Raw genomic sequence first — 26,682 nt, 5'->3', positions numbered from 1 at the left:
TTATTAAAAAAAACCCAAAAAACAAAAAAAATCAAAGGGATACATGCATCCCCTTTCATCATCCCATCTTTAATGTCTTTAAGGAGATTCGCACCATGCACATTATTTGCACACAAAGTTCTTGTTGCAAACCCTCTTTCTGTTGAGGTAGAACTTAAAACAAAAATAGCCGAAAACTTTTCATCTGATTCTCTGCTGAACATTTCAAGTAAAGAACAGACAGCTCATAAGCATTTCCCCATGCCTTCAGCAAATAAACAGAAGCACATGAGGTGCAAGAGTATAGTAACAAAACCATTATTCAGTCTTTTGGGAGTCATTCTTGCAAAGATAAATGTATAGAAAGATTTTTAGTACAAATAAAGACACCAGGTATTCTAAGCTAATTAAACAGGACTTCTCTTTTGAAATGTTATAAACGACATTTTATGCAAGGTCAACTGTTTAAAAAAGCTAATAAAATAAATTTAATTAATATAGCTTAATTATCAGTTGAAATATTTACCCCAAAAGTGTTCAAGGGCAAGACATTATACAGACAAACTGTTGACAAGTGCACGCAAAACTAATGTACTAACACTGTTCTCAAGTTACAGTGAGCAGAGCAGCTACTCCACAGCAAACTTGGCTAAAACAGCAAAAAGAAGCACAAAAATATCAGCAGGGGACTTGGGATACTACTGTTGGCAGAAACTTAACAGTCACTTGTTAGCACTATATGGTGACCATGGATGATATCAATAATGGTTTTGTTTTGCTTGCTCGACAGGACGTCTATGTATGCTCTTCTCTCCCTCTGCCCAGTTGCCAAATACCCACACCCACTCAATTTTTAAGAAGTCTTCCACAATTCTTCGTGCAGAGAACCAGATAGCTGTCAATAAGCTTTTACAAGCAAGAACAATTAGCCACAAGAAACTTGATACCAAATGTGGCCACCTACCAAAATGAGCCTGAGGAAATATGTGAGAGTGCATTGCTCCCGAGAGGCCTTATGGAAGCCACAAAGAGACCAGACAATGTCAAATCATTTATACACTCTTCAACAGTCATTTCTTATTTATATATAGGAGAGTAATAGATACACATATATGTACCAAACAGTTCATCAACAACATGACCAGCAATAGATTAGTATTAGAAAACCTTCAGAAATAAGCTCTACAAAACAGATATTCCATGTACTAAATAGCAAAGTTCATGCAGGAAGAACAAGGACATAAAAGGACAAGCCATAAGTTTACACCTTACACTGAAAGGGGCTGAGCATTATCTTTACTTATAGACATTATCTGTCACCTAGCGTGGAACATCAGGATGCTGCCAAAGGCTTGGAACCTCAGAGAGCCAGGAACAGCTGTGTAGAAGGTGGAAGGATAGAGGTGCCATATTCAAAGAAATTTATCTAAAGAGGCTACAAACCCCTAACAATGATCCAAAGTAGCTCACTTAGGAATGGAATTAAAATAAAGAAAAAAAAGTACTTTGGGCATTAAATATCGGAACAAATTTAGCTGCGTAATATCTCTAAAGGAGCTGAAAACAAATTAATTTCAGCAGAGGACGCAAATTTATCAAATCAATTTTTAATGCAACCTACCTAAATCATTAAGCAAACCACAACTCAAATGTCAAAATGCACACATCAGCAGATTTTAATCTGTTGAAGTCCAGCTAACAGAAAAAAAGTATCAAAATTTAGCAGTTGCTCTGGAGAGGAAAACCAGCGCACCCTAGCAACCATCTAATCCAAGTTCATAGTTTTAAAGAAGAAGTTTGCTTTTTTAGGAAGTGATTAAGTTTTGCTCATGGAATTATGATTTTACAGAATCATCGCACAGAAAATTAATATAAAAAATGAGTGTAAAGATTAAGCATATGCTTTAAAAAAGAGACACTAATGTACTAAATAAGTGGACTGGTGAGGAGCTAGCATCCCATAGCCATGATTCTGGCCCCAGCTCTTTGGTTTTGAGAGCTTTCAACACTTCAAAATAAAGAAAGAAATTAAGAACAGCTTTCAAGATTCCTGATTTCAGGGCTACCTTCTATAAAGCATGTTCTAAAGCCAAGGTTATCATCTTGTAAGGAACCCAGCTGGTGATAGATACACTATAAACAGGTAGAGCTCAAACAGATCATTTCAACATTTTTCATGGCCACTATTTGAAATCCTAGAATTGCACCTCAACACAGAGCAAACACACAACATGTCAAATAGACTAGAGACAGATATTACAGAAAATCTTTAAGAAACATATTACACAGATACATGAAAAAATAATCAATGCAATTCTTTAAAGAAAGTTTCTCAAACACTCAATGTATTTTTTCCTAACCTGTTGCTCCTCGGCTATTGGTCTGGAATGGATTTGTTGAAGGTGCCACTGGGGCAACAGGGGCAGCTACAAATGGATTTGTGGAAGGTGTTGCTGAAAGATTAAAGACATTTGATTAAGCAGCAAATCTGACTCACATGAAGTCTATATAGCCTTTATACAAAGACACACAAATACCTAAAATTAGGCCAAAACCAGGAATGCATAAGATACATTAAAAATATAGTTATTTTGACAGAAGTACTTTTTTGTTAATAGCACCTTTATTAGCTTCAGTAGTAGTGGTCTCAAAGCGGAGCATTATCAAGTAAAAATTAGTAGATTGCTTGCTTACAGTCCCCAAAGGCTGTTAGTAACACTTCCATACCTCCAAATGGAGCAGGCACACTTGAAGATGTAGGCTGTGTCTGTGCAGTAGCAGCTACAGGTACTGTTCCAAAAGCATTGCTGGAAATGATTTATACAATTCATTCAGTGAAGTCAGAATTGCTTGTTTAATAATCAAATACAATTTACAGTTACTGCTGCCATGTAAAAGAAAGGGGACGAACACACAATATGCAGTTTGCAGACTGCAATGTACCTCCCTGATTCCAGGGTCAGACACTCTCACTAGTGCTGAGCAATGGCAAGTCATCTTCACCAACAGCAGGAGAAGGAATATAGAGCTAAGGCCAACAGCATAAAGGTTGCAAAGCAGAAGCCTTAGGGGCACTCGCAATGCCAAGCCCCAAACAGGCATTTGGTATTTATTACTTCAGTGATCCAGAAAAGAAATGGGTAGCACCATTTACATTAAAAATATCTGAATTTTCTTTTCAGGGATGATCCTATGATTTTGAGTATGCATGCAAGTACTCTGCAGAGCAAAGTGCTACCATCTAACAGGTTTAGCAAGTCATGACTAGAAAGGTGCAGAGAACGTTCCACTGACAGTGTTCTTAGAGTAGAACACTGAGTTCCCTCAGTTCTGCCATTATTGAAAACAAGAGATGCAGTTTCAGCAGTACCTCTAAACTCATTCAATGCTTCCCCATTTAGATAAGAACAAGCAGATTGGAGAAACGATTCAAGCTGCCCTGTGCTGCTGCAGGCAGCAGGCAGCCCTGGCAGCGTACCTGCTGGCGTTACTGGTGGCAGTGTACGCGTTGCTGGAGGTGGCCGTGGAGCTGAACACACTGTCCAGCTCCGCCAGCGCCGCGTACTTGTCTGAAGATGCACTTGACTGGTTGGGGGCTGACAAGGCAGGGCCTGCTGAGGACACTGCTGTGCTGAAGCCACTTCCCTGCTCACTCCCACCTAGAAAGAAAGCAGATTAAGCATACTGGAGATGGTTTCACTTTCTGTCCTGCTGATATTGAGAACTAAATGAAAGTTCACAGATGGTTGCAGACTTAAAAATGAAATATGCACAAGGGCATAGAGGAAAAAGTATTTAACAAGCCATTAGCTGTTAGCAAAGTGTCCTGCCTCTATAGGTACTCTGCAGCCCCAAAGAGCTTTTGTTTTCCTAGAAAAATAATCCATTCATCTTCAACTAGAAAATGAACAGAACACGTAACTTCAAATAATCCATTTCAGAACAAACTCTGGAGTACAAATGAAACTAAGTTTTAACATACCATTCGAGGAGAACTACATTTGAGTAACAGAATAACTAGCTTTTTCTCCTCAATTTACTATCAACTAAATCCAAATATCACTGTTACTATTCTATGAAAAACTAAAGCCAACTGGTTTTGCAGCAGAGAGGTAGGAAAGCTGCTCTGGTAGCTCTTTGTAAAACTGCAGCTCTCCATTCCAGAGCACCCACTACAAGTTTTAGTACAAATATAAAATATGTATTTGTATTTTTGTATGTTTTCATTACTGAAGTAATGATTATTTAGATATTTTAATGTTGAATTATTCATCTCGATAGGGAATAGGTTCCCAAAAAGTAGTCTTCTAATGACATTCTTTTGGAATGATGTCTTAACTCATATCTTGTACATTTAAGGTAAGGGTACATTGACACAAAATTCTGCTGACCACTTAGAGAAGGGAAATTTTGATATACCATTATAGTATTTTGACAAGCACAGCCATCCTTGTGGTAGCTATACACATACAGAATAACCATGGCAAACAATAAAGTTTAATACCTTGCCCTGCACTGAAGATATTATCTAAATTAGCAAGAGCTGCATATTTGTCAGCTGACTGAAGATTCAGTTTATTCACTGCAGCTTTACTGGCTGCAGTTGCTGTGGCGTTGCTCTGAGAAGCATTGAAGGATCCAAAATCAGCACTGGAGGATTTGGGGAAGTTATCAAAGTGAGCAAAATTAGCATTCACTGATCCAGCACTTCCACCTGTAACAAATTAAGTTAAACATGATCAATGCTCCAAAGTTAGAAAGTCTCTCCAACTGCAACTGATGGCACAATAACCCTCCCTTTGTGGTTATGTGAGGCAATGTGTTTGCCTGCCCCATCCTACCCATTTAAGGCTCTTTCCCATTTCCTTCAAAGTTCAGTGGGCTGTCAGAAAAAAATTATAATAAAGTGTTTTGACTGCATATAAGGGATAAACACCCCAAACTTCAACACTACAAATCACAGTCATAACTTGATTCTGAAAACTATATGCTATTTTTAGCTGTTTAAAGTAATTTCAATAATAAAAGCTTCCTAGAAAAAGATGTATTTGTATTGATCTTTGACATTCAAAATACAGAAGCTTCATTTCCCTACCATATGTGGCTAACGAATATCTACTATTTACATTTACTTAGTGGTTCAGTGTTTAGTCATTGCAGATGTCAGTCATCATCCTAGCAAAAAAAAAAAAAAAAAAAAAAAAAAAAAAAATGCCTGGAAGTCCACAAGTTGTATGATTTCATGTCCAGATTTAGAGTTTAGTTCTCTGGTCTCAATAGCTTTAGACTGCATCCAATCAGGAAACAGGTTGGGGGAAGACACAACACAGCTCTTTCATAACAAATCTCCACTGAAGTCAGAGATACATAAATCAATTTTAGAAATTTGATATGAGTCCACACAACTGAACTTCGGATCAAGTATGACACCATGAGCTTCCATCTCTTCATTGTCCAGACAATTTAATCTAGGCAGGTCGCATACTTAAATTTAAATAAGTTGTTCTATTAAGTGTATCACATTTTGTAACAGTTGGCTGATGAGTCCACTCATACTACAGAACTTTCTAAAACAGAAAACACAACTTTCTAAAAGCATAAGCAACAAGTTGAAACATATGCAACAGCAGGAATGGAAGTGCTATACTACAATGGCATAAAATGAAGCAAGCCGAGTTTTCCACTGCGTGGAACTTACTGTGTACAGCCTGGAGAGGAAAAGCTGAAGTAAATTCACCAAAACTGCAGCTAGATGAAAGCGTTCTGAACGCTGGACAGCCAGAAATTGTGTGTGGGTTAAAGTTAACATAAGAAGGGAGAAAGAAAATTTGAAAAAAAAGTTTAAAACAACACCACACTCAAAAAAAAAAAAAAAAAAAAAAGGAAAAGAAAGTCAGTCAGCCAAAGATCTAGACAAACAGCAAGTGTAAACTCAAGCAGAACTTCTAAAGCATGATCAAATTAAAGGAAAGCAAAATAAATTTTAGCAATAGGCTCTACACATGAAGTCAAGCATACTGAAGTGTGCGCATATGCTATACATAGACACACACTTGTTTGGTCCTGTGACATCCTTTTGGATCTACTGAAGTGCTTCTCTTAGAAGACAGAGTCAATTCAATACTTATTAAAAGCAGTAGAGTTTGTTTATTCTTTTCATAGTTATTTCAGGTGTAGAGCTAACAAACACAGTGCCATAAATCAGACTTCTGAGTAGCATTAGGGGAAAAAAAATCAACACCAAACACAAGGAATTAATTTTGAGTTTCCCCAGAGCTTCAGACAGCTTGATCACATTAAAGCAGGCAGATGCAAGAAAAACTCAACTTCAGTACCTTCCGACATAAAGGTAAGGATTATTTCAATTAAGTATTAATCAAAAGTGCTAGGACTTCTACCTGTATTTTGGGGCTGAAAAGGAGACTGACTTGCTGTGGGGAAACCTCCAAAATTACTCGAGCCACTAGACTGTCCAAATGCATCAAAGTTTGCAAAACCTGCATTGGCAGAGTTCTGCGCTGTAAATCGCAAAGGAACAAAACATGTTAATGGATATGGGAAATAAACACAAAAACAGATGTATTAACTGAATTCATGGTCATGACAGCCTTCAAGGATTATGTCCTACCATGTGCTACTTTTGACATGAAGAAAATTACACATTATTCTACAATTGAAAGTTGTCTTTGAACAAGCTCTCACACATCACATTCACAGAGCTGTATCAATTAATGCTACTTCTGTCCTTCTCACACAAGCTGATACTCACAACTGCATGACCCAATGGAATCCACTCCAGCTTAACCCTCAGTGTTTGTGGTGCTGGCTGCTCAGGAACAAGCAGCCATAAAGTACAGAATACCTAGTTTCCAAAACTAGAACTTGTGGGCTAACTGAACATTTCTTTGTGCATAAAAATTAGAAGGCATTCCTGTAACATATTGGCAATTCAAATTCCTCATACACCAAGTGCTTCCTCCTCAGGTGAATTTTGGTTGGCACAGCTTGAATACTTTTGGCTAGGTTTATAAACTCATTTAACTTGAAAATTCACAGTCTTTAAAAAAAACTAAATCAGAGTACAGAAATATGGAAACTCAATGCCAGTGGAAAGAAGATAGCATTCAGAGTGTATCCACAGAATAATATGCAAGAAATTTTAAACAGAATTTCAGTTTTCACCTTCCTTTTGTGTCATGCTATAGGAGAAAAGAGAAGTTAACACTAATCTAATTTTGACCAGCTGGACATTCAAGTGTCTATAGACTCAACAGGAATTGCATGCCTAACTGGTAAGCTCCACAGAAGCCCTTAAACTCTATTACAAGCTACAAGGGAAAAAATGTTTTTAATCACATGCAAACCATACCTTTTTATAAAGGCAACTTGCGTTACTATCTAAAGAAAGCTCACAAAACAACTTCTAGAATAACAGATGGCAATGCATTATATTTTTAGGTTAGAATTTGTTTATTCTGCAGAGGTTTTGCAGATTAAGTATATACAAAGAGAATAAATTATGCCGATTGCTAAAGTACTGTAGCTTAATAATCTGATAGTGCTAATTAAAAGTTGTGTTATTTCAATTAATTTTTATTCAAAAGCATCTCTACTACAGATTTATAAACTGAAAGAACATTTTGATACACACTACTGTACTCCACAATGCTGCTAATAAAGATTAGCAGGAAAGTGCCTGCATTTTCCTTCCCCGAGTACCCTGGGAGAGAGGATGAGGTTTGGCTGGACTCGATACCACATTTAGTAAACCATGTGTATAAGCATTAGGTTACAGAGCATGGTTTTGGCAGCAGGGAGCAGCCAAGGTGGTCCCTGTGAGGACAGAACAGAAGCTGCCCCCATTGCTGCACAGCTGCTGCAGCTCCAAGACTGCCCCACTACTGTCCAACAGCAGTGATAGCTGGGGCATTGTGTTTATAAAAGGTTAAAAACCAGTGTGCAGAAGCTGTTGCACAGAGGATTGAGGAAAATGCAAGAGAAAACACTGCAGATACCAAGGTCAGCTAAGAGGGAGGGAAGGCCCATGGAGAAGACCATGGTAAGGAAAGCTGTCCCACTGCAGCCCATGATGGACCATTGTGCAACAAATGCTGCACACTGCAGCCTGTGGAGGAGCCATGCCAGAGCAGGTAGGGCAGACATGAGGAGGCTGGAGCTCATGGAAAGCTGCTGCTGGAGCAGGTTTTCTGGCAGGAGCTGTGACCTGCCTGAAGGACAGCACCTCTTGGAAAGGACCCATGCTGGAGCAGTTCTAGAACTGACACCCACGGCAAGGGTTCACATTCCAAGAAGTTTGAGAAGGACCATATCCCACTGAAAGGGAGGGACCCCACACTGGAGCAGGAGAACAGCATGAGGAAGAAGTAGCAAGAAAGATGAAATCTTACAACTGCACCCATTCCCCAGCCCCCTCATGAGGAGGGGCTAAAATGGTCAGGAGTGAATTACACCTCACAAGAAGGGATAAAGGTAGGTTTGGTTTTATTTTTTTACTATCCTACTCTATTACTGTCAACAAATTAAGTCAAGTCTGGTTTGCCCAGTTACTTTCTCTTGACTCATCAGTTTTCTTGTGGCTTCCCCAACTCTGCTAATGGGAGAGTGAACACACAGCCCCGTGAGCACCTGGAACCCACCACAGCATGAGAGTCAGCAAGTGAGAGTGAAAGCAAGATCTTGGGAAAGTTATTTTCACCCTTGAAGTGTGCAATAAGTTGGCAAAAACAGACAAAAAATTACTTCTATTATATTCTCTGTGGTGGTTCAAATAGCATTTTACAGACTCCAAATCCCAAAATTTGAGTTGTTTTGGTTTTTAGACCAGTAGCTTTTTAATAGGAATAGATTAAGAATTTACTTTAAATATGAAAGTGATACTTTCATCCTAATGCATCAGTTGGACAGGTAAGAGACTAATTTTTAGTTGACCAAAGAGGATTAAATATGTAAATGCCACTTCTAGAATAAGAGCAAGACTATTCATTTTAACCACTCACACAAGCAGAAAACTGTGTCAAGAATCTTAAATGAAATATCTTTTGGGTCCAAATTAAAAACTGGAGTGTATTACATTACAAAACACTTCATTTTACTGCATCAGCTGACACAGAAAGGGTGTCCTTCAAGTGAGCCCATGTTAAAACAGTACTGCTGTAAAGCCTCTTCAGCACAGCATTCTGATATTAATCTTGTTTTATTTTATGCAGCAAAATTTCAATCTTAATAAATGTGACACAAAAGTAAAGACCAGGTAAGACTTGTACTCTTCTGCACGTGGACAATATGCAGATTACCAATTCCAAAATTCAGTTCTTCACACAAAAACCCAAAAACAATCCTAAGTAAGTTCAGGACCTTCAGGGGGTTGCAAATTGCTATGGATTTACAGCTGCTCTTGACACTGCAGACCAACAAGGCAGTACAAAAGCCAGCTGGCTACAGCCAGGGATGACAACACCAGTCATGGCAATGTCAGCTGCTCCTATAATCTCTGCAGCTTCTTCTGTGAGGTTTGTACTACCTGGTATGCAATAAAGGCATGAAACACTGCAAAACAGGAAAAGAACTAAAATAAAATCTCTACAAAAAAAAATCTCTACAAAATAACTCTTATACTATTTTGCTTTTTCTAGATAAAAGTCTCTTCTCCAATGTTATTTGTAATAGGGTTGTGCTGTGTCACTACACCTTTGCAAAATCTTTTGTGCAGGTCATCTATTCCACTAGTTTTTAATATATCTACATGCCAAAAATTTTGATCCTTGTTGCGATTACCAGTCTATAAACTACAGACAAATCAGTCATGTACCATCTTCAAAATCTTGATTTTGCAGACATTACAGAACTTTGTAAATTAAATACCAACAGCAAACATAAGGTCAGTACGTTTCCCCTTCAATAAGCAACAATATCCTGAACCAGCTTAATACATAAAAGAATTTGGAAAGCAGAAAATCATAAATTGCAGTTCCTGCATAATTTTCAAGATTTACATCTACACTTCACAGATTATGGCACAAGTTTCTAATATTTTCCTATCAGCTGCTGCACTCAGTAATTTATACTGAAGGATCTTAAGTTTGCTGGTCTCTTCAGTGATTTAGTTAGCATTGTGTACAGGAAGGGAAAAAACTTCATCTCTTACACACATAGCTAAAACCAAGCCTTAAAACAAGAAGACCAGACTATAAACTTTGAGAAAGTAGTGCTGGACTAAGTGCAAATTCTCCCATCCTCCTTAGCAGTGTGTAATTGCTAACAAAAATTACATGTTTATACAGCTCCTTAATGAGCATTTCAAACTCATCTTTGCCAAAGCTGGCAGACTGATCAACCCTCCTTGTGTTCCAAAGGAAAAGTCTGTAACATTTTGTTATTCATTTCACTAACACTACCCTGTACTTACTGCACACAAGACAAGCCTCAGGTAACAAGTCAGGAATACATGTTCAGCTATCACACACTGAAAATCAGGTTTCTTTCTTTTAGAAACTGAATTACTAGCCCTGATACTGCTTTGGGCTCTAAAACTTATGGTAAGACATCATAAGAATGACCACAATGGTTAGTTTGTGACCAGAAATTAACAGACTCTTTCCTCAGATTATATTTATTCTGGAGTGATCCTATAGCTTTTTACCCTTTTAAAAATTACCCATCAAAAATGCAATGGAATTTTACTTAGATTTGGAACACACTATTAAAATACTGCTTTAATGGAATTTTCAACTCCTAAAAAGCACTAAGAATAATTAAGGGTATATACATAAAGAATCATTCAGAATCAAGTTTGGAAAGAACTTATTAGAAAAAAATTAACCATCTGCAGTCTTTTCAATAACATTATACAGCATTAGCCAGTCAGCACCAGTTCTCCCAGTTAAACACACGTCCTAAATCCTGATTAACATGAAATCTAATTTTAAGGATTTTACAGAACACACAGAACAATAATTGCTGTTGCATTGTTACTGAATTCAGCCATTTATTTCACAACATTAATTTGGATAAATCCTTGGTATTTTGCTATGACACTATCTTGGCTGTTAACAATTTCAGGACTGATTTGCAAGAAATGTCTCTTATTCTGGGTGGCCTAGCAGCATCACAATTTCTCTCAGAACTAGATGAAAAGTCCATTCGGACCAGGCAGGCAAAGGTTCTTTCCCACAGCCACAAGGTAAGCTAGCAACAACAAACTTCAGTGACCACAGAATTGACTTTGTCTTTAGGATACACTTCTATGGCTCTTGGTCTTTGGCTGGAAAAAAAAAACCCTGAGGGTTCAATATATTTTACTGAAGTCATCCTCTAAGAATTCAAGGCCTATCCCCTTTCCTCAGTCAATACATATGCTGAAGGCTTATTCAGCCTTCCTGAAACTACAGAATACTGCTCACATGAGCAGTACTCAGCTTTCAAACAGACACACACACAAAAGATGAGATCACTCTTTAAACTGGGCAAGCCTTGGTTTTTCCTTTGACAAACTGGCAGTTATTATCAATGCATTTGAAAGTCTGTATCTGCTTGCTTTTCATGAATGCTCTTCCTAATAACTTGCAGAAAGAAAATTGAAGGTCTAGTATCAGCTTCTCCCAACATTTTGTTACTCATCCTCTCTCTCCCCCAAAGAACCTAAAGTTTAGTAGTAGGCAGAAACAGTGTAATCATACATCCTAGTGAATATCTATAGCAACACCCACTTGCAGAAGCAGAATTGTCAGTCTTTATGTTTTCAACATTTCTTTATAAAGACCTGAAAGAAACCTTGAGCAATACAACATTCCTAAAGCACAGAGATTACATACACCTCATGAAGTTTAATCAAAAGCCATCAAAATTAAAAGTACATTTTATACAATTAAAAGGGATACAGTGGTCCAAATACCTACCTGTATGACTGTTGAAGTGTGCAAAATTAGCAAAATTAGCTGTAGCAGTTGACTGAGGAGGAGCAGCAGCAAAGATATCTGAGCCAAGGTCACTGAGGAGGTCAAATTGTTTCTTTTCTTGTTGCTGCTGTCCTTGAGATCGAACTACAACAGGAGACTACAAACACGATTTCTATTAGCTAGTACGAAAAGATGATATTTTACCAAACTGACATTTACAAAATATTAGCAGGCTAGACTAAGCTTATTTCCTTAACAAGACATTTATTCCTCAAGTTTAAGATGCTGTATGTAGGACACACCCTCCTCCTATAGTATGAGGAAGACAATTTATACTATTTCTCTGGCTTTTAAAGGAACTCTGTTGCAGATTTACGTAGTTTAATAGGACCCAGAAGAGTAAAGTAACAATATAATATCAGCAACTTCAGATTTTATATTTGAAACTGTAAATATTGTACAAATACAAGAATAAAACTTAATTTTATAGGATGGAAAATAGTTATTCACTACATTCTGAAAAAATCTTTAGAATTCAGTATAAGGAGAGAAAATAGCAAGAGAATTTAATAGCAAGGCTTGAAGTTGCAATTTTCTACTGTCTGAGTTAAAAGAGGTTCATTCAAGAGTTGCCTGTATCCTGATGGCAGTTTCCAAACAGTCCTCCCTCCAAAAATCTAAGTACACAGTGTTGTTTGACTTTACAACATGCAGACATCTCCTGAAAGCCACTTAAGACAGTTTCAGAATGCACAGGAAGCCATAATAAACATGACATGCTTTCATCCACATATTCACTACTAATCTCACAGTTAACAACATCAGTCATTTTCTTATTTTCAAAGAGAAAATGCACAGATGGAAATATAACACATCAGGTCCAAACTTTACAGGTATTTATGCAAAAGACAATTAATCTTATCACACTGGAAAACTCTGCTTACTGAAAATAATAAAAGTCAATTTGGTCAATAGAAACAAACTTAATTTAGTACCTGATCTGCAAACATGTATATACTTCAGTAAAATATACAACATACAGAGATCATATTAGTTGCTACAGATCATAGCAGCTGCTATTGCAAGGGCCACTGAAAGGGTAACAAGAACTGCAGAACAGTTCTGTGCTCAGCAGTCATTACTCACCTGGCTAGGTGTGCCCTTGTTTAAGTGCAGTGCGGGTGCAGCTTCTCCCAAGAGAGATTTGAGTGGCTTCACCTCAGGTGTGCTGCTTGTACTACTGGCAGAAGACCCCGATATGGATGCATGGACTGATGCCACCACCTTTGCTTGCTCTGGAGGAACATACCTACATGCAAGAAGAGCAATGGTTTTTACAGTTTCACGTGAGAAGTTCTTAACTGTGAAGCTGAGAACTGGCAGATCTCAGCTTTGCTACTGAAACTCCAATCCTGCAATAGACTCTCCCAGTAGTTTGCAAAGAACCTCTTCTTTAAATATGCCACAGATTTTTTCTTTAAATGGACTAGAATTTAAAGTCATCAATATTTCTAGCATTTATTCAATACAAAACGTGTCTTTCCCATACTAATAAATTGGATGGGAAATAATAGTCTGCAAAACTTTTACTTTATGCTGTTGTTGACATCCTCTTAAGCCATTTCTGTTCCATCAATATGAACATTGAGAAACTTGTTTGTCTTCTCTGCTTCCTATAGGAGCTCTAAAGTTCAGAAACCATTTCACTTTACAGAGCCATGTAATCTAGTTTGAAAAGCGCACTCAAAGAAGGAAAGGACACTCAAAATGATAGCAAACAGTCCATCTTCACTTCTCATCATAGGGGCAATCTTTATAATAGTAAAGATATCTTACCATCTTTTCTTTTCATATTTTTCTTGTAGAAATTCCTTTACTTTCTGTGGATCCCTGAAGTCTGGAATTGCTGATGATCTATCATCAAACAGGCCTAACCAAATCTGTTTGCACACCTTAACAAAAAAAAACCACAACAAATCAGATTAATCTGAGAAAATACCTTAATTCAAAGCCCATTTAAATTTACTGTTGTTAACACATCAAACCATTAAAGTGTGGGGCTGCATAATTTATATTCCAGATTGAGCTGCTGTAACAACTGACTGGTGCACCACGTACCAGTCTAAATACCTAAAGTTGCCTGTCACAGAAGGGCAAGCAGATCCCAGCATCCAATTTCAACATCCAACACTCCATTTACAAAATATTTGTAGAATGTGCTCATGAAATGCAAAGCACCTGATTTCTACTTGCAATCTTTAAGATTCTTCTTCACTTAATTCTACACATTCCCTCACTGTACTTCAGGGCCTAAACTGTTTCAACAGATTCCATATGCCCCAAACCCCAAATGGTAGATTTTAAAGAATCCAAGGTTCAGTATTTATACTTTTAATTGCTATTTGAGTACAAGAACTGTTTTTCCAACAGCCTTTGTTACCATGATGCAGTTTCTACAATACTATATACATTTGAGTGATGGTATGAGATAAGGGGTAAAAATACTCCTGCTCCAATTTCATTTTCTAATTGTAGTTGTGAATGAGCAAAAGTTGAACCACATGCAAAATTCTCAGTATGTTCAAGCTTCAATTCCTGAGCAAAACAAGAGGAAAGGTGTTCTCAAAATGAAACAAGATGTAGGAGTTCTAACTTGAAATGGTTTAAGCCCTTCAGACAATTCTGCAAGTAACCTGAATATCCACCCAAACAGTAACACCAAACATTAGCTGCCCTCAAAAATGCAGTGCCCTTTTAGAACAGGTTTCTTCCAGAGAAGGAGAGTCAAAAAAGCTTTGTTTTTATATTGCATATCTTTCTTCCCACACCCTTTCTGAAATAGCCCTGACCATCTCTCCTACCTGCCTACTACAAACATGCCCTCTATCCCTGCAAGTGTCAGGTTTTCAACATCGTCCCCAGTGATCTTCAGGCTCTAACAACCAAGAGCTGCAAAACTGATTGCTCTACCTTGATCTGACAACTTTCAGAAGCTGTGATACTCCCACTTCAGTAACTTCCCCAAACTGCTTGGCAAACATGATAAATCTTATAGATAATTTCAAAGATTGCTCAGCATTAGAGAGATTACACACACATCCTAACTATATATTTCATATTTGATGTTTCAGTTCTAAATAGCCCAATTGCATATGCAACACCTAACAGTCCTTAATTACCAAAATTATCATCATCTACTGGACAGAGACAAACAACAACAGGAAACAGATCTAATGATCAAAAGATTTCTAAATGAGTATTTATATAGCTAATTTAGAGCTAAGATCAGTAGCTCCTACCACAAATAAACTCAGCAATTTTGCATTCCTTCTGCAATTCTACTCCATGATGGGTCAAGTTCAACACACTCAAAATTAAACAGTCATTCTTACAGTACAGTAATAAATAAAATGAAACTTAATATATTTGGTTAATATTTCTTCATACAAACTTAGAAAACAAACCTAGTCAAAAAAAGTCACAAGTCTGTTTTAAAGTAAAAGCTAATATCAAGAACCACTGTTTTAACAGCACCAATCTTTCACTGCTTTTTGGTAACAAAACATACAAAGTCAAAATATTTATGTGTGTAGCTTTAAACTTGCAGTGAATAGCCTGAAGTGAGCCAGCAGTAGTATTTCCATACTTAGATTTGTGAGTATAACTATACAAGCAGCAGTCATATGATTGCTTAGAGGAAGAGAAGTCCTGCTTGTGGCTATTTACAGAATCTCTAGCAGCAGGAGTTGGTGGTGTTTAAATCTACACAGTCCCTTCCCAACCCCAACTTAAATACTGGAAAGAACATCAGGAAACACTGAAGAAAAGAAAATTTGTGCTTAAATTTCAGACAAGCAGAAAGACAAATGTTACAACAGCCCTACTTCATTCTGCACCCAGCACTGTAACACTTGGGGCTCTACCATGATAATCAATTTGCATCCAACCTGAGATGTGCTGGCAAATGACAGAGGAGGGCTCCTTCCCCACCCATACCACCCCATCCAATTACTTCTCCTTCTCCTGCCACCCAAAACAAGTCAGATCAAAGAAACTAATCACAGTTACCATGTCACTGCTACAATTGAAACCTGAAGATCATCAACTCACAGCAACAAACCACAACCCAGTTTTTCATGTTTCTCCCTCCCAGTTCTCTGCTTCATCTTCCCCTTGAAGTACCTAAGCATTTGGAGTGAGAGGGGAAGAAAATAAAACAAAAGACCTTCAAAACAAACAAATGAAAGCGCCCAACAACAAACAATGCAAACCAAACAACCACCACAGCTCCAGGTCAATATCTCAGGCCATTGTGACCACTACAGATAATCTCTGTGAGGACTCAGGAAACAAGGTGCTGTGTGACTTCAGATCATTACCAGCTACAGAGCTATAGTAGATACAATTATATGAATATGCAAACAGGAACGGAGGAGGACTGTGCTTAACAAACACCTGTTCGTTTAAAATGATGCAAGCTTCTTAAAGGCATCAGCTCTTGCCATTGCATTGCAATTTTTGCAAACCTTCAGAAAACAGGTTTCCAAAAGTGTTTCCTGGAGCAACTAATTCCTTCTAAATACCTAACCACAAAAGGAAGTAACAAGTGAAATATGCCTTAAGTCACTTCTGTAATTAATTTAAACAAACTGCCAGGCACTCCATGTTCTTCTGTTGCTGGCAGCACAGAGAACAGTTTTACTAAATGGGCAACCAATTTTACTACCAGTTTTACTGATGGACAACCACTAAGCCAAAGAACCTACTTAGTCATACACACTTCAGCAAGACATTCTCATTGTACTAGAGAATGGGGGACCTGTACAAACAGCGTAAAACATTTACCACACCAAATGCAAATTACATTTCATCTAAGTTTCTTTACCTAAAGAGTTATCAAAGGAAGTATAATTTTTTAAAAGTTCTTAAAATGGACAAGTCTTAAGCCAAAACCAGACACCCACAATATATAAGAGTAGTTTGGATTTGGATAGTGGGACTGATGGGAATGAACCATAAGACTAAGTGGGTGACATGACTGGAATTTGTAGGGTAAATCACATCCTCATAGAGGCATTTCAGACCATGCTTGTACCAAAAACAGCTTGTTTTGTCTTCCTACTACAGTTGGGCTTGATGATCTTAAAGATTTTTTCCAACCTACACAATTCTGACTTAAGTCCTTTAGAAAAGCATATTTTATGAGGCTTTAGAAGCACACCAGAAACCATGGAAAGGCACATATTTCTGTCTGAAGTAGCACACAGTGCTTTGAACATCAGCAGTCATTCCAAGCAGGCATTCAGAGCCCAATAAAAGGCCCGTTGTCTTCCCTTGTTTGCTGGTGACCTGTGTACTCTGTCTAGCTGTACTTCTACTACCATCATCTGACTTGACAGGGATCCACAACACTGCATTGATTATGCTTCAAGTGAATCACAAAACAATTTTCAGCCATCTAAAAAAACACAAATGGCAGAGAGCTGTGCAATACCACAGGATGAAATCAAAATTGAAAAATAAAATTAAAAAAATACTGTTGTCAGAGACAGAACTCACATCATGCAATTGTGTTTCCTTGAAGTAGTTATCTGCCCATAGTCATTTTAAAGTAAGTCACCAACAGTCCTGAATCTTGTGTAAAGAAAGAAGTTTGCTATGAGAAATTGTTATTTTTGCTTTATTGATCAGGCCATCATATATTTTGTTTCAAAGCTATGCAAAAGTTACTCTTGTGATAAATATCAGGGAAACTTATGCCATACAACTTGCTGTTTATGGTGGGGGAAGATGACTCAGCATTTATAACTTTGGTACCCTGATTACTCCCCACTAATTCACTATCTGAACTGGACAGCTAACCAAAAGATTCATTACAACAACAAAATAGCACAAGTATAGAAAGTTGGCAACTTTAGTTGCCAACACTTCATCATAAGCTTCAGTGCTATGTTCTGTCTGGCCCAACAACTGCCCAGGCAGGACACCTGAACTGCATAGGTACTCCCACAGTTATTCAGCACAGTTATCCACAGCATGTGCTGACTCTTGCAGGGCATTTCTTGTATGACATGGAAGCAGGGAGGAACTGTAAAAAGGCTTTAAAGGAAATGTAAACCTGCACAAACCCAAGCCGTAAGCAAGCAGTTGCTCTACTAAACAGGGTTTTCTTATTTAATACAACTTTACTATCTGGAAAAAAAATTTAAGAAAGTAATTGTTCTCAATTTTTGATTATTTTGAAAACATGTTTTTAAAAATTTGAATTTGATATCCCAAGGAGCATGTATTTCAAACCACCCCTCTAACAGCTGCATATATAAATCACACTTGCAGAGCTCATTCAGAAAATGCTACTGTTCAAAATGTATGACACATCTTCAGCCCCATTTTAACAGAATTACTCATTCCTTTGCTTTTACATACAACATATGAAGCATCATCCCAACTTACGACACAATTACACAACACTGCTATTAAGGTATTGGGGTTAAAAATTCTATGGCTTTCTGAAATCCTTCTATATTGCACCATCTCCTTGGGAATACTCTGGTTCAGCCATTTAATATTAACATTGTTCTTTCTGCAACAGCAGCACCAATAAGCCTGTGCCTGAAAGCTCCGTTTATTTGCTGAAAGCTTTGCTATACTCCTAATTTTGATAACCACAGCTCTATCAAACAAAATGCTCTGCTTAGAGAAGAGCCTGACTAGCTGGAGCCAAGAGTAAACATTCAAGTTATGTGGAAGCCCCTAGAAACAGTCGAACATATCCAACAATCCATAATCATTGTCCACTGTCCCTGAAAAGTATAATTAGTCCATGTCCCACTGGCTCACCAACGGAGCAGGGAAAAAACAGGAGAGCATTGAAGTCAGAATGACTAAGCGTATGCAGCATTTGAAAGTCTACTTTTGTTGAAGGCTTGACAGAAGCAAAGCTTTGAAGTTTTGCCACTACTACACTCTGGGGGCTGCAAAAATCAAGACAAAACCAAGTTTTACCTTGTCAGATAACAGTAAGTAGATTACAAGACTCAGCAGTTGTCTTCATGGAATTTAAAAGTTCATGAGAATCCCTTTACAACTGCTTTGGGAAAGGTATTACCTGTCCTCTACCAACAAGCTCCAGTCCTGCAAGGGATGTCATTGGACACTTGGCAACCAGATACTGGGACGTTCAGAATTAGATCAGCAAGTACAGCGTGAAGTGAAGAGGGAAAGAATCACAACCAGCATCAACCTACTCACCCTGACCTAGATAAAAACCCAGGAGGTAGCAAGGCAGAAACTGTGAGTTGCCGTAACTTAAATATATCATTGAAAGGAGAAATTGGGCCAAGTGCATATTGTATGTTATAATAAAGCCTTTACCTATATTTCTCTTCATACCATTGGTCTCCCTGAATCTGCACTTGACAGCTATTCCATCTTATGGAGAACTGTTTTTCCCAGAGTAATTGTATTTACCATATGTTAGGTTTTCCATTCATTATTTACTTTTGTAGTTCTACACTTTGAGAAATTACCTTTGTTTTCAGCTTTGACAGAAAGCAACAAAGAACACATCCCATTCAATGCACATCTGGCACACCACAAAACAAAGTTAATCAGAAAGGTTTCTGGTTTAAAACCCAGACTCCAGTAACATTTCATGCTTTCAGGTGTTCCAAGCAGGGCTCAAATACATGTACGTGTTTTCCTCAAAAGTGTAGCTTTTATTTTGCTTTCTATTTGTTCACATGCTTTGGGGTCTTTTCCTGTTTTTAGAGTTGGGAAAGTGGGAAAGAACAGGCCTACTAAAAAACAGCTAATTAAGAAAATAATTGGCATTATCCATTAAATTTTGCATAAACACTGAGAATCTGAGACTTCAGTTATTTCTATTCCAGTGTTACGTATTTCAGCTACCAAATAAAGCTTTGCCATGTCATAAGTATTTCACTGATAGAGATCTCCAGTGTGTGGGGGAAGGCAGATATAGGAGAGACCAAGGCCTTCTGCTTACACAACACACTGAGCCACCACACTTCAGAAACTCCTGTTAGCACAGCTGTGCTGGTTAGGAAGAATAAAAATTCCGCCAGGCCAGCGAAGTTAAGTTCTTGCTCATTGAGCCTCCTGCTCTTGTATGAGGTGAAGGCAGCAAGGCAAGGAAAAGCTCATACAGGACACATCCTTGTGTTGATAGAAGCTGCACTTCAACCTAGGAAAAAGCACACTACTTGACCTACAACACTTCTGGAGACCCAGACATACCACTGCATAGGAAGATTACACATGTCAGTCTAGTTTAAAAAGCTCTAACAAGATAATACCTTTCAGAAGGCTGGTAAATGCCAAATTAGATTTCTTCTTCTCCCCCTCCCTGCCAATAAAATAACTTCAGTTATGCACCAAATATAATGCTGGCAGTGCAAACAACTGCACATTACCACACAACAAAACTATGTTCCAAAACATAACACCCTACAGGAAGAAAGATTTGGAAACAGTTTCTTTATGTAAGCAAGTTTAGCTTTGTTTAGTAATCCTGCACTCCTGATGTCAATATTACTCATTAATCTCTGTAGGTTAAAAGAATTTTATACTGCCAGAGTACTGATTTCAAAGGCAGTTTGGGTCTAGAAGTTATAGCGGTTTCATAAGCAGAGTGAAGCCAGCTAACAAAGACATTGTTCTACACACAATCAGCTCATGTATCTCTGTATCGTATTAACAGAAGCAGCAATGTACTCCAAGGACACCTGACTGCACAGCCCGTGCTGTCAGCACTCATCAGCTCCAGCTTAGGACTGCTCCTTCCACTCCAGGGTTTCTGGGCCACATTCCACAGTAAAGGAGATTCTAGGGAAGCATTCTGCTCTGGCCTAACACCAGCTCTGAACCAGACTCAGACTGCTGTCAGTTCTGCAAGAGTGCAGGAAACAGGGACTTGCACAGGTGCTATTGAGAGTCAGGAAAATTGGCATCAAACCAAAATTCAGCACTATTAAAATAACTCCAGCAGAATATATGAGCATAACTTCATGTATTCTACTCATTAGCTCAGGTAAACATGGTCCTTGCCCCAGAGTAAGAGATTTTCTAAATATAAGACCATCAAGATCTTTTTCTTCAACCACAGGAATTCTACATATTAGAATTGGTTATCTGGAAAGATTATAAAATGCCATTTTTCAAAATGGTAGGAAAAAAATTAACTCTGTTACTGGTTTGCCTCATAATACTACTCTTCATCTTAGAGGAAAGTTTCTGAATAAATATTCACAGCTATAATGGCAACAGGAGATTAGCACCACCTCCACTTTCTTCAAATAGGGAGTTCACTTCCTACTACACTGCACAACTGAATCAGAGGCCAAATCAGCACTAGCATCATTTGAGGATGAAGTATTGAAACAAGACACATCTCCATATCACTCTCTCCCCATTATTCCTAATGAGAAAATGTGAAAATACTTTACACTGCTCTTCATGAAGACGGCAAGGAGACAAAAAACTCTACCCAGTGAGTCAGAAATGCCTTTATCCTTTAAAAGGATTTCAGAAGGCACTTGAGGAATGTCAGCTGGAAGATGCCTCCATTCTCAATGCAGTGACCTAATCTCAACATTAGCAAAACTGGAGACTGGTCAGCTGTTTATACCTCCAGATGAGCAAGCAACACTAAAATATAGGTGTCTTCTAATACAGTATAAGGATTTTAAACTCTCTTTGAAGCAGTAAAACCTCATTTAAAATAATGTTCAAGAAAGGCATTAATGGCATAACGTGCCAGAAAGGCGTTTCTTAGAATATGTGTATTTGGGAAAGATGGTGTCTCACCTAAGGAAGAGCTGCTCTGAATAATCTCTCCCTGAAGCAGTTGCATTGCAGAAGCCTTTCAGTAACTGAATGTTTTACCCATGTGTGCCACAAAGACAGTCATTTATAACAACTGCGGAAAAGATGGTATTTTAAATATTATGAAGTGTTTTGGGTTTTTTTTCTTTGTGTGGTTTGAGTGGTTGAGTTTTTTTAGAGGACTTAAACCTCATACAATACACTGACCTTATAAATACCCTTTGAATGAGAGTGGAAAACTACTTCCTCTAACAACAACTCAGCACCTTAACTACTTTATCTCATGGAAGTTTTCTTGCTATTTTACTTTGTATTCAGAACAAGATCCCTATTGTACAACCATAACCCACTCATCTGGAAGCAAGAAAGGTTATCACAGAGGCCTTGGCCATGTTGGAGAAAGACTAGAAAAAGCAAGCTGGAATGAAAGTATTTTAGAAGTTACAGAAAAATGGAAGTTAAACATGATAGATTGCCAAAAAAGTTGAGCCTCTCTTTATATGTATTGCTGTACAATTGTTTTAATTGTTGATATTACAACATTGGACAATTCCATGTTTGAAAAGTCTTATTTTAGGCAATTTCCTCTCTTCCTATACACACAAGAGCCTCCTATGCTGAAGAGTAAGCTAAGCAAAAGAAATGTTTTTTTTTGTGAGGTCTGATGAATTTCCTCTGTCCAATACATTATCTTATCTGCAGATAAGTATTCCAAAGTCCAATACCAGCAAGAGAAAACAAAATACCTATTTAACTACTGCAACATAAAGTACAACATGTTTAACTAGGTTTTAAACTTCTAACGGTGTTTAAAACAATAATCATTTCTGTTCAATATTTGAGCACTCCTTAAATGTACCATCGGCACTTACAAGTGTCTATTCAGTTCTACTTAAGAATTAAAGCAATAATCAACAACCTAAAACTAAACTCAGAAGGACATCTTAATTTATGAAGCAGCTCATTTAAATCATTGCAATTCTCTAATTGGAGTACTGCAAGTGCCAAGACCTCTGCTTTTGAAATAGAATAGCACTGCAGAGGTCTGTGATTTTTTTTTTTAATGTCAATAATAAATTATGTATCAACAAAATCATTATGATTAGCAGACTAGTCAAGGCTATAACAAGAAGGACAACCACACAAATCAGTTGTGAAGAGATCACTTCAGGTTCCAGATCAGTGAAAATAAACTCATAGCACTCTCTAGACATAGCAAGTTTAGTAAAAAATGAAATTAAAACAAATACAGGGAGGAAGCTACAAACACATGTTTTCCTTTACACTTTGTGAAGCTTAAAGCAAAGCCGGAGTTTACGATCTAATCTTATGGAAAGAGCCTCCAACACACTCTATGTGAATTCACAGAAGATTCTTTATTAAATTTCCCATGCAAAACGTCAGTAATGCTGACTTTTATACTGACTAATATATGCTTTATACATATACAATGCTCTACAGTTTTAGAAAACCCAACCAACCTAGCCATTAAGAGTATTTTATCAAATCTGGGAGAGTTCAGGCCTTATTCTAGCTCTGTCTAGAGGAATCAGCCACTAACAGTCATTTCAACAAATAACACATTTACCAGGGCAGAAAAAGAAATTACTATTTCTGTTTCATTCTCCAACCTGACAGTTATGAATGGACCAACTTTTAAGAAAGTTAAGTATCAGCATTTTACTGAATGATGGGATTTATCCCCACAAAGCTTCACAAAAGCACACTAATAAAACACACTCTAGCCTACAATCAATAGTTCTCCTAAACAGGGTAGAGATACAATCAATGTGAAGCAGAACCTTATCTAGTTTGAACAGAGGCAAAATCTGCCTCTAAAATCCTTAAGGCTACAGCATGTTATTAATCACAAACTTCACCCTCAAATTGAAGTCAGCAATAGTCACATCCAGAGCTTAAGAGCTCCATGTATTCCTACAGAGCCAATCTAACATTTAACTCAGATTTTTTCTTCTATTAAAAGGAACAAAAAGTCAGTATGCTAAAACTTGTCCTCTTCAAAGCTGCCACTAACTACTTGCTGGATAACAATTTCTCCCTTTCCTTCCTCTGTCCAAGAATATTCAATATGAATATACTATAACACACATATGCAAGTATATGGATATACTTTTATTAAGTATTTAAATTATTATTAATTGTAAATTGATTATTAATTATTATTTTATTAATTATTAAAACTACTAGAAGACTTTCTGACACCAAATGTGAAAAAATACAGCTACAAGTGTACTTTTGTATTTATTTTTGGTACAGTACACTCCTTCAGGAAATATTACTGTGGTCAGTTTCAAGTTCTGAGCTTAAAGGAAAAAAAAATGATGGCTGCATATCACCTTATGAAAAATCGAAAGAAAACCCAATTCAGAAATACTGATCATGTGAATCTGGATTGTCTAGGCTGGGCAATAACATTATGATGACCGGCTACCCAGTGAAACAAGTTTTTCAGAAGCCTCATTTCAAATGATGTTGGCTTCAAAAGACTTCTGTCTAGCTTTTGCCAAAAAAAAACCTCACCAAACAAAAAACCCAAAGTTTTCTTTACATAGTGTTTTCAACTTTAATACTAAAGTGCCAAACTCACTTTATTCTCCAAGTAATACTTACTTCATTTCCATGTTTCTGCAGAAATTCTATTTCCTGTTGTGTGAACGTAGTCATTGAAATCGACTTCACTCTGTGGGGTGGATTCAAGCCCCGCCTGAAAGAAGAGAAAGGTATTCAGCATTTGGGAAATTTATCATCATACAATAATGTTTAACACTACAGCTAGAAGTCAGTCAGTTTTAAAATCAGGAGCCATCTCTCTCTAAAGCACACTCATTCTTGGTACTGCCATACAGCTTAAGGCTGTGTAAGTGCTTCTCAAAGTAACACTCAGTGTACAAAGCCAAATAATAGAAATTCAGGGGAGACCAATATTCACAAGCGCTCATGCAAAGTCACTCAGGCACATTCTATGCAAATTTAAGAAAAGAAAATTAGACTTTTTTTTAAATCCTAATGTGCTTCACCCTTGCCTCTCTTCAGTTGTAGTTTCCTTTCCCTCCAACTCCTTCCCGACTTTGATCTCTTATTACAAGTTCTACACAGCAACTAGATTTCTTCAAACTAAACTGCTCAGCTCAGTATTTTTTGCTTGCTTGAACCTATATTTCCTGTTTCCTCACAGTATCTTTTTATAGTTTACTTTTTGCCCCTGCACAGGGGCTTACTCCTCTTCCTGAACACTACAGAAGTAACCACAACAAAAACAAAAATACACTGGTTTTAGTGTGCTCTCAAATGAGAGATACCATTGCTAATGCCACAGCTCCAAACATGAGCAGCTCTGCCTTAAGCCCAGATTGGCACCACTCTCACACCCATGCCAGGCTGCTGCAGCAGCCCCAGCAGAACACCGGGCATTTGTGCTGCCACAGCCTGACATTGTCAAACTCAGCTCAGTCACAGCCTGCAAGCACAGAGAGAAAACATGCTGAGCAACAGCATCAGGGTAAGAAAAAGTTTGCTTTCTTTTCCAACTCCTTCTTTAAATAAATGCTAACTACTGCTTTTGCCCAGAACCTCTTCAAACCCAAGCTGGGATTTGCCCAATGGATGCAGGAACATCCCATCCCACATGTGCCAAGGAGTGGAGACACTCACCCAGAAATACCAGGGGTCAGTTTAACACTCAGGTTAATCAGGCCTGGATCTCCGAAATACCATCTTAAGAAGCAACTAATATACATTAACCATGAGCTATCACAGCACATAAAAAGCTTTCCAGGAATGTAATAGACAGCTAACAAATCGCTAAGAAACTCAACTGATAGCTGTATTGCTTGTATTTGTCCCTACACTTTTAATTCTAAATTTGGTTCAGTTTGCTTTTAAGAATAAAAATAAAATTAACAACACCGACATCTAATTTAGGACAGCCAGTGGTTTTCTTTAAACTACATGATTATCCCAAGAGTATTAACTATAAATTAAATTGTTATTCATCAGAACAGCCTATGACAAAAATCAGATATTCCAAATACTAACACTATGTTCAACTTTGGCAGAAAAATTTTAGCACTTCCAAGTTTTCCAAGTAAGTCTAATGGGAAAAATACTGTTGTGCATTTACATTAGAAATTCACCTTCACATCTAAATTCAGCTGTACCCATAAGACAATTCTGATCCTGTTAAAGAACGCCACATTTTTAATAAGAAGTTGAATATGGGTTACAACATGAAGCAGTAACATTTTAATAAAAGTTACCAATTTAACATCTTTCATCTAGCTGTATCATCTACATCACAAATAAATTACATTTATTAAAATACTATAGTATTACCTAAGATTTTTTTTTAAGTGAGTACTCATTTTAAGATGATGTAATTTAAAAGAAACCTGTAGGAGCTCCATGCAGTTAAAATTAATTGTTTCAGATCTGGTGCTAGGATTAGGTTTTGTTCATTTTTGGCTTTTAAAAGACACACCTTCTCAGTCTGTACATGCAAGTAATTACATTTCACTAAATAGCACTTGTAGCATCACATATTGAGTGACAGCATAGAAACAAAGTTGGCATCCACCTGGCATTTCACATAGATCTCCTCCATCAAATGTTATATGACAATTACTGTCCCTTGCTTTTACAGTAAGTATAAAAGCAGTTCTGTCTGCCTTATCCTGTACCATTTACTCTTCTCCTAGTAATTACAAATAGCAGCACAATTAGGTAGTTGTAAAGTATTCAATGACTATTTAAAAGCCACAGCTATTCACTAACACATACACATGTTTCTCAGCACAGGCAGTATATCTCAACTTTCCCACTAGCTCCTGCTGGAAATTCCTTTTTGCAGTAAGTACAGTTTAGGTGCTCTGTTGTACCTGTGTTTGCAATTTCAAGGCACTGCACAAGTTCTTTAAGATTTACC

The 26,682-nt window shown here is 37.5% G+C and overlaps 1 protein-coding gene across 11 annotated transcripts in view; it reads right to left on the bottom strand.

The window, feature by feature from the left end:
- AGFG1 (ArfGAP with FG repeats 1) overlaps positions 1-26,682 on the bottom strand; it is a 37,993-nt gene that overhangs the window by 4,888 nt on the left and 6,423 nt on the right. For 3 of the 11 annotated variants that reach the window (XM_077785640.1, XM_077785641.1, XM_077785644.1), the window contains exons 2-12: positions 24,372-24,465; positions 13,731-13,846; positions 13,041-13,203; positions 11,895-12,051; positions 6,378-6,497; positions 5,678-5,836; positions 4,484-4,693; positions 3,458-3,638; positions 2,707-2,786; positions 2,340-2,432; positions 944-991 (exon numbers count right to left, since the gene is read on the bottom strand). In XM_077785640.1, the coding sequence (XP_077641766.1) occupies positions 944-991; positions 2,340-2,432; positions 2,707-2,786; positions 3,458-3,638; positions 4,484-4,693; positions 5,678-5,836; positions 6,378-6,497; positions 11,895-12,051; positions 13,041-13,203; positions 13,731-13,846; positions 24,372-24,465 (1,421 nt within the window). The remainder of the gene's footprint in view (positions 1-943; positions 992-2,339; positions 2,433-2,706; positions 2,787-3,457; positions 3,639-4,483; positions 4,694-5,677; positions 5,837-6,377; positions 6,498-11,894; positions 12,052-13,040; positions 13,204-13,730; positions 13,847-24,371; positions 24,466-26,682) is intronic. The other 8 variants (XM_021553689.2, XM_021553690.2, XM_021553683.2 and 5 more) reach the window with 7 other exon arrangements.

The sequence above is a fragment of the Lonchura striata genome, chromosome 10 (genome assembly GCF_046129695.1).
Source record: "Lonchura striata isolate bLonStr1 chromosome 10, bLonStr1.mat, whole genome shotgun sequence".
Lineage (NCBI taxonomy): Eukaryota > Metazoa > Chordata > Aves > Passeriformes > Estrildidae > Lonchura > Lonchura striata.
The sequence above is the reverse complement of the archived record's forward strand: the minus strand, read 5'-3'. Positions and strand labels throughout refer to the sequence as shown.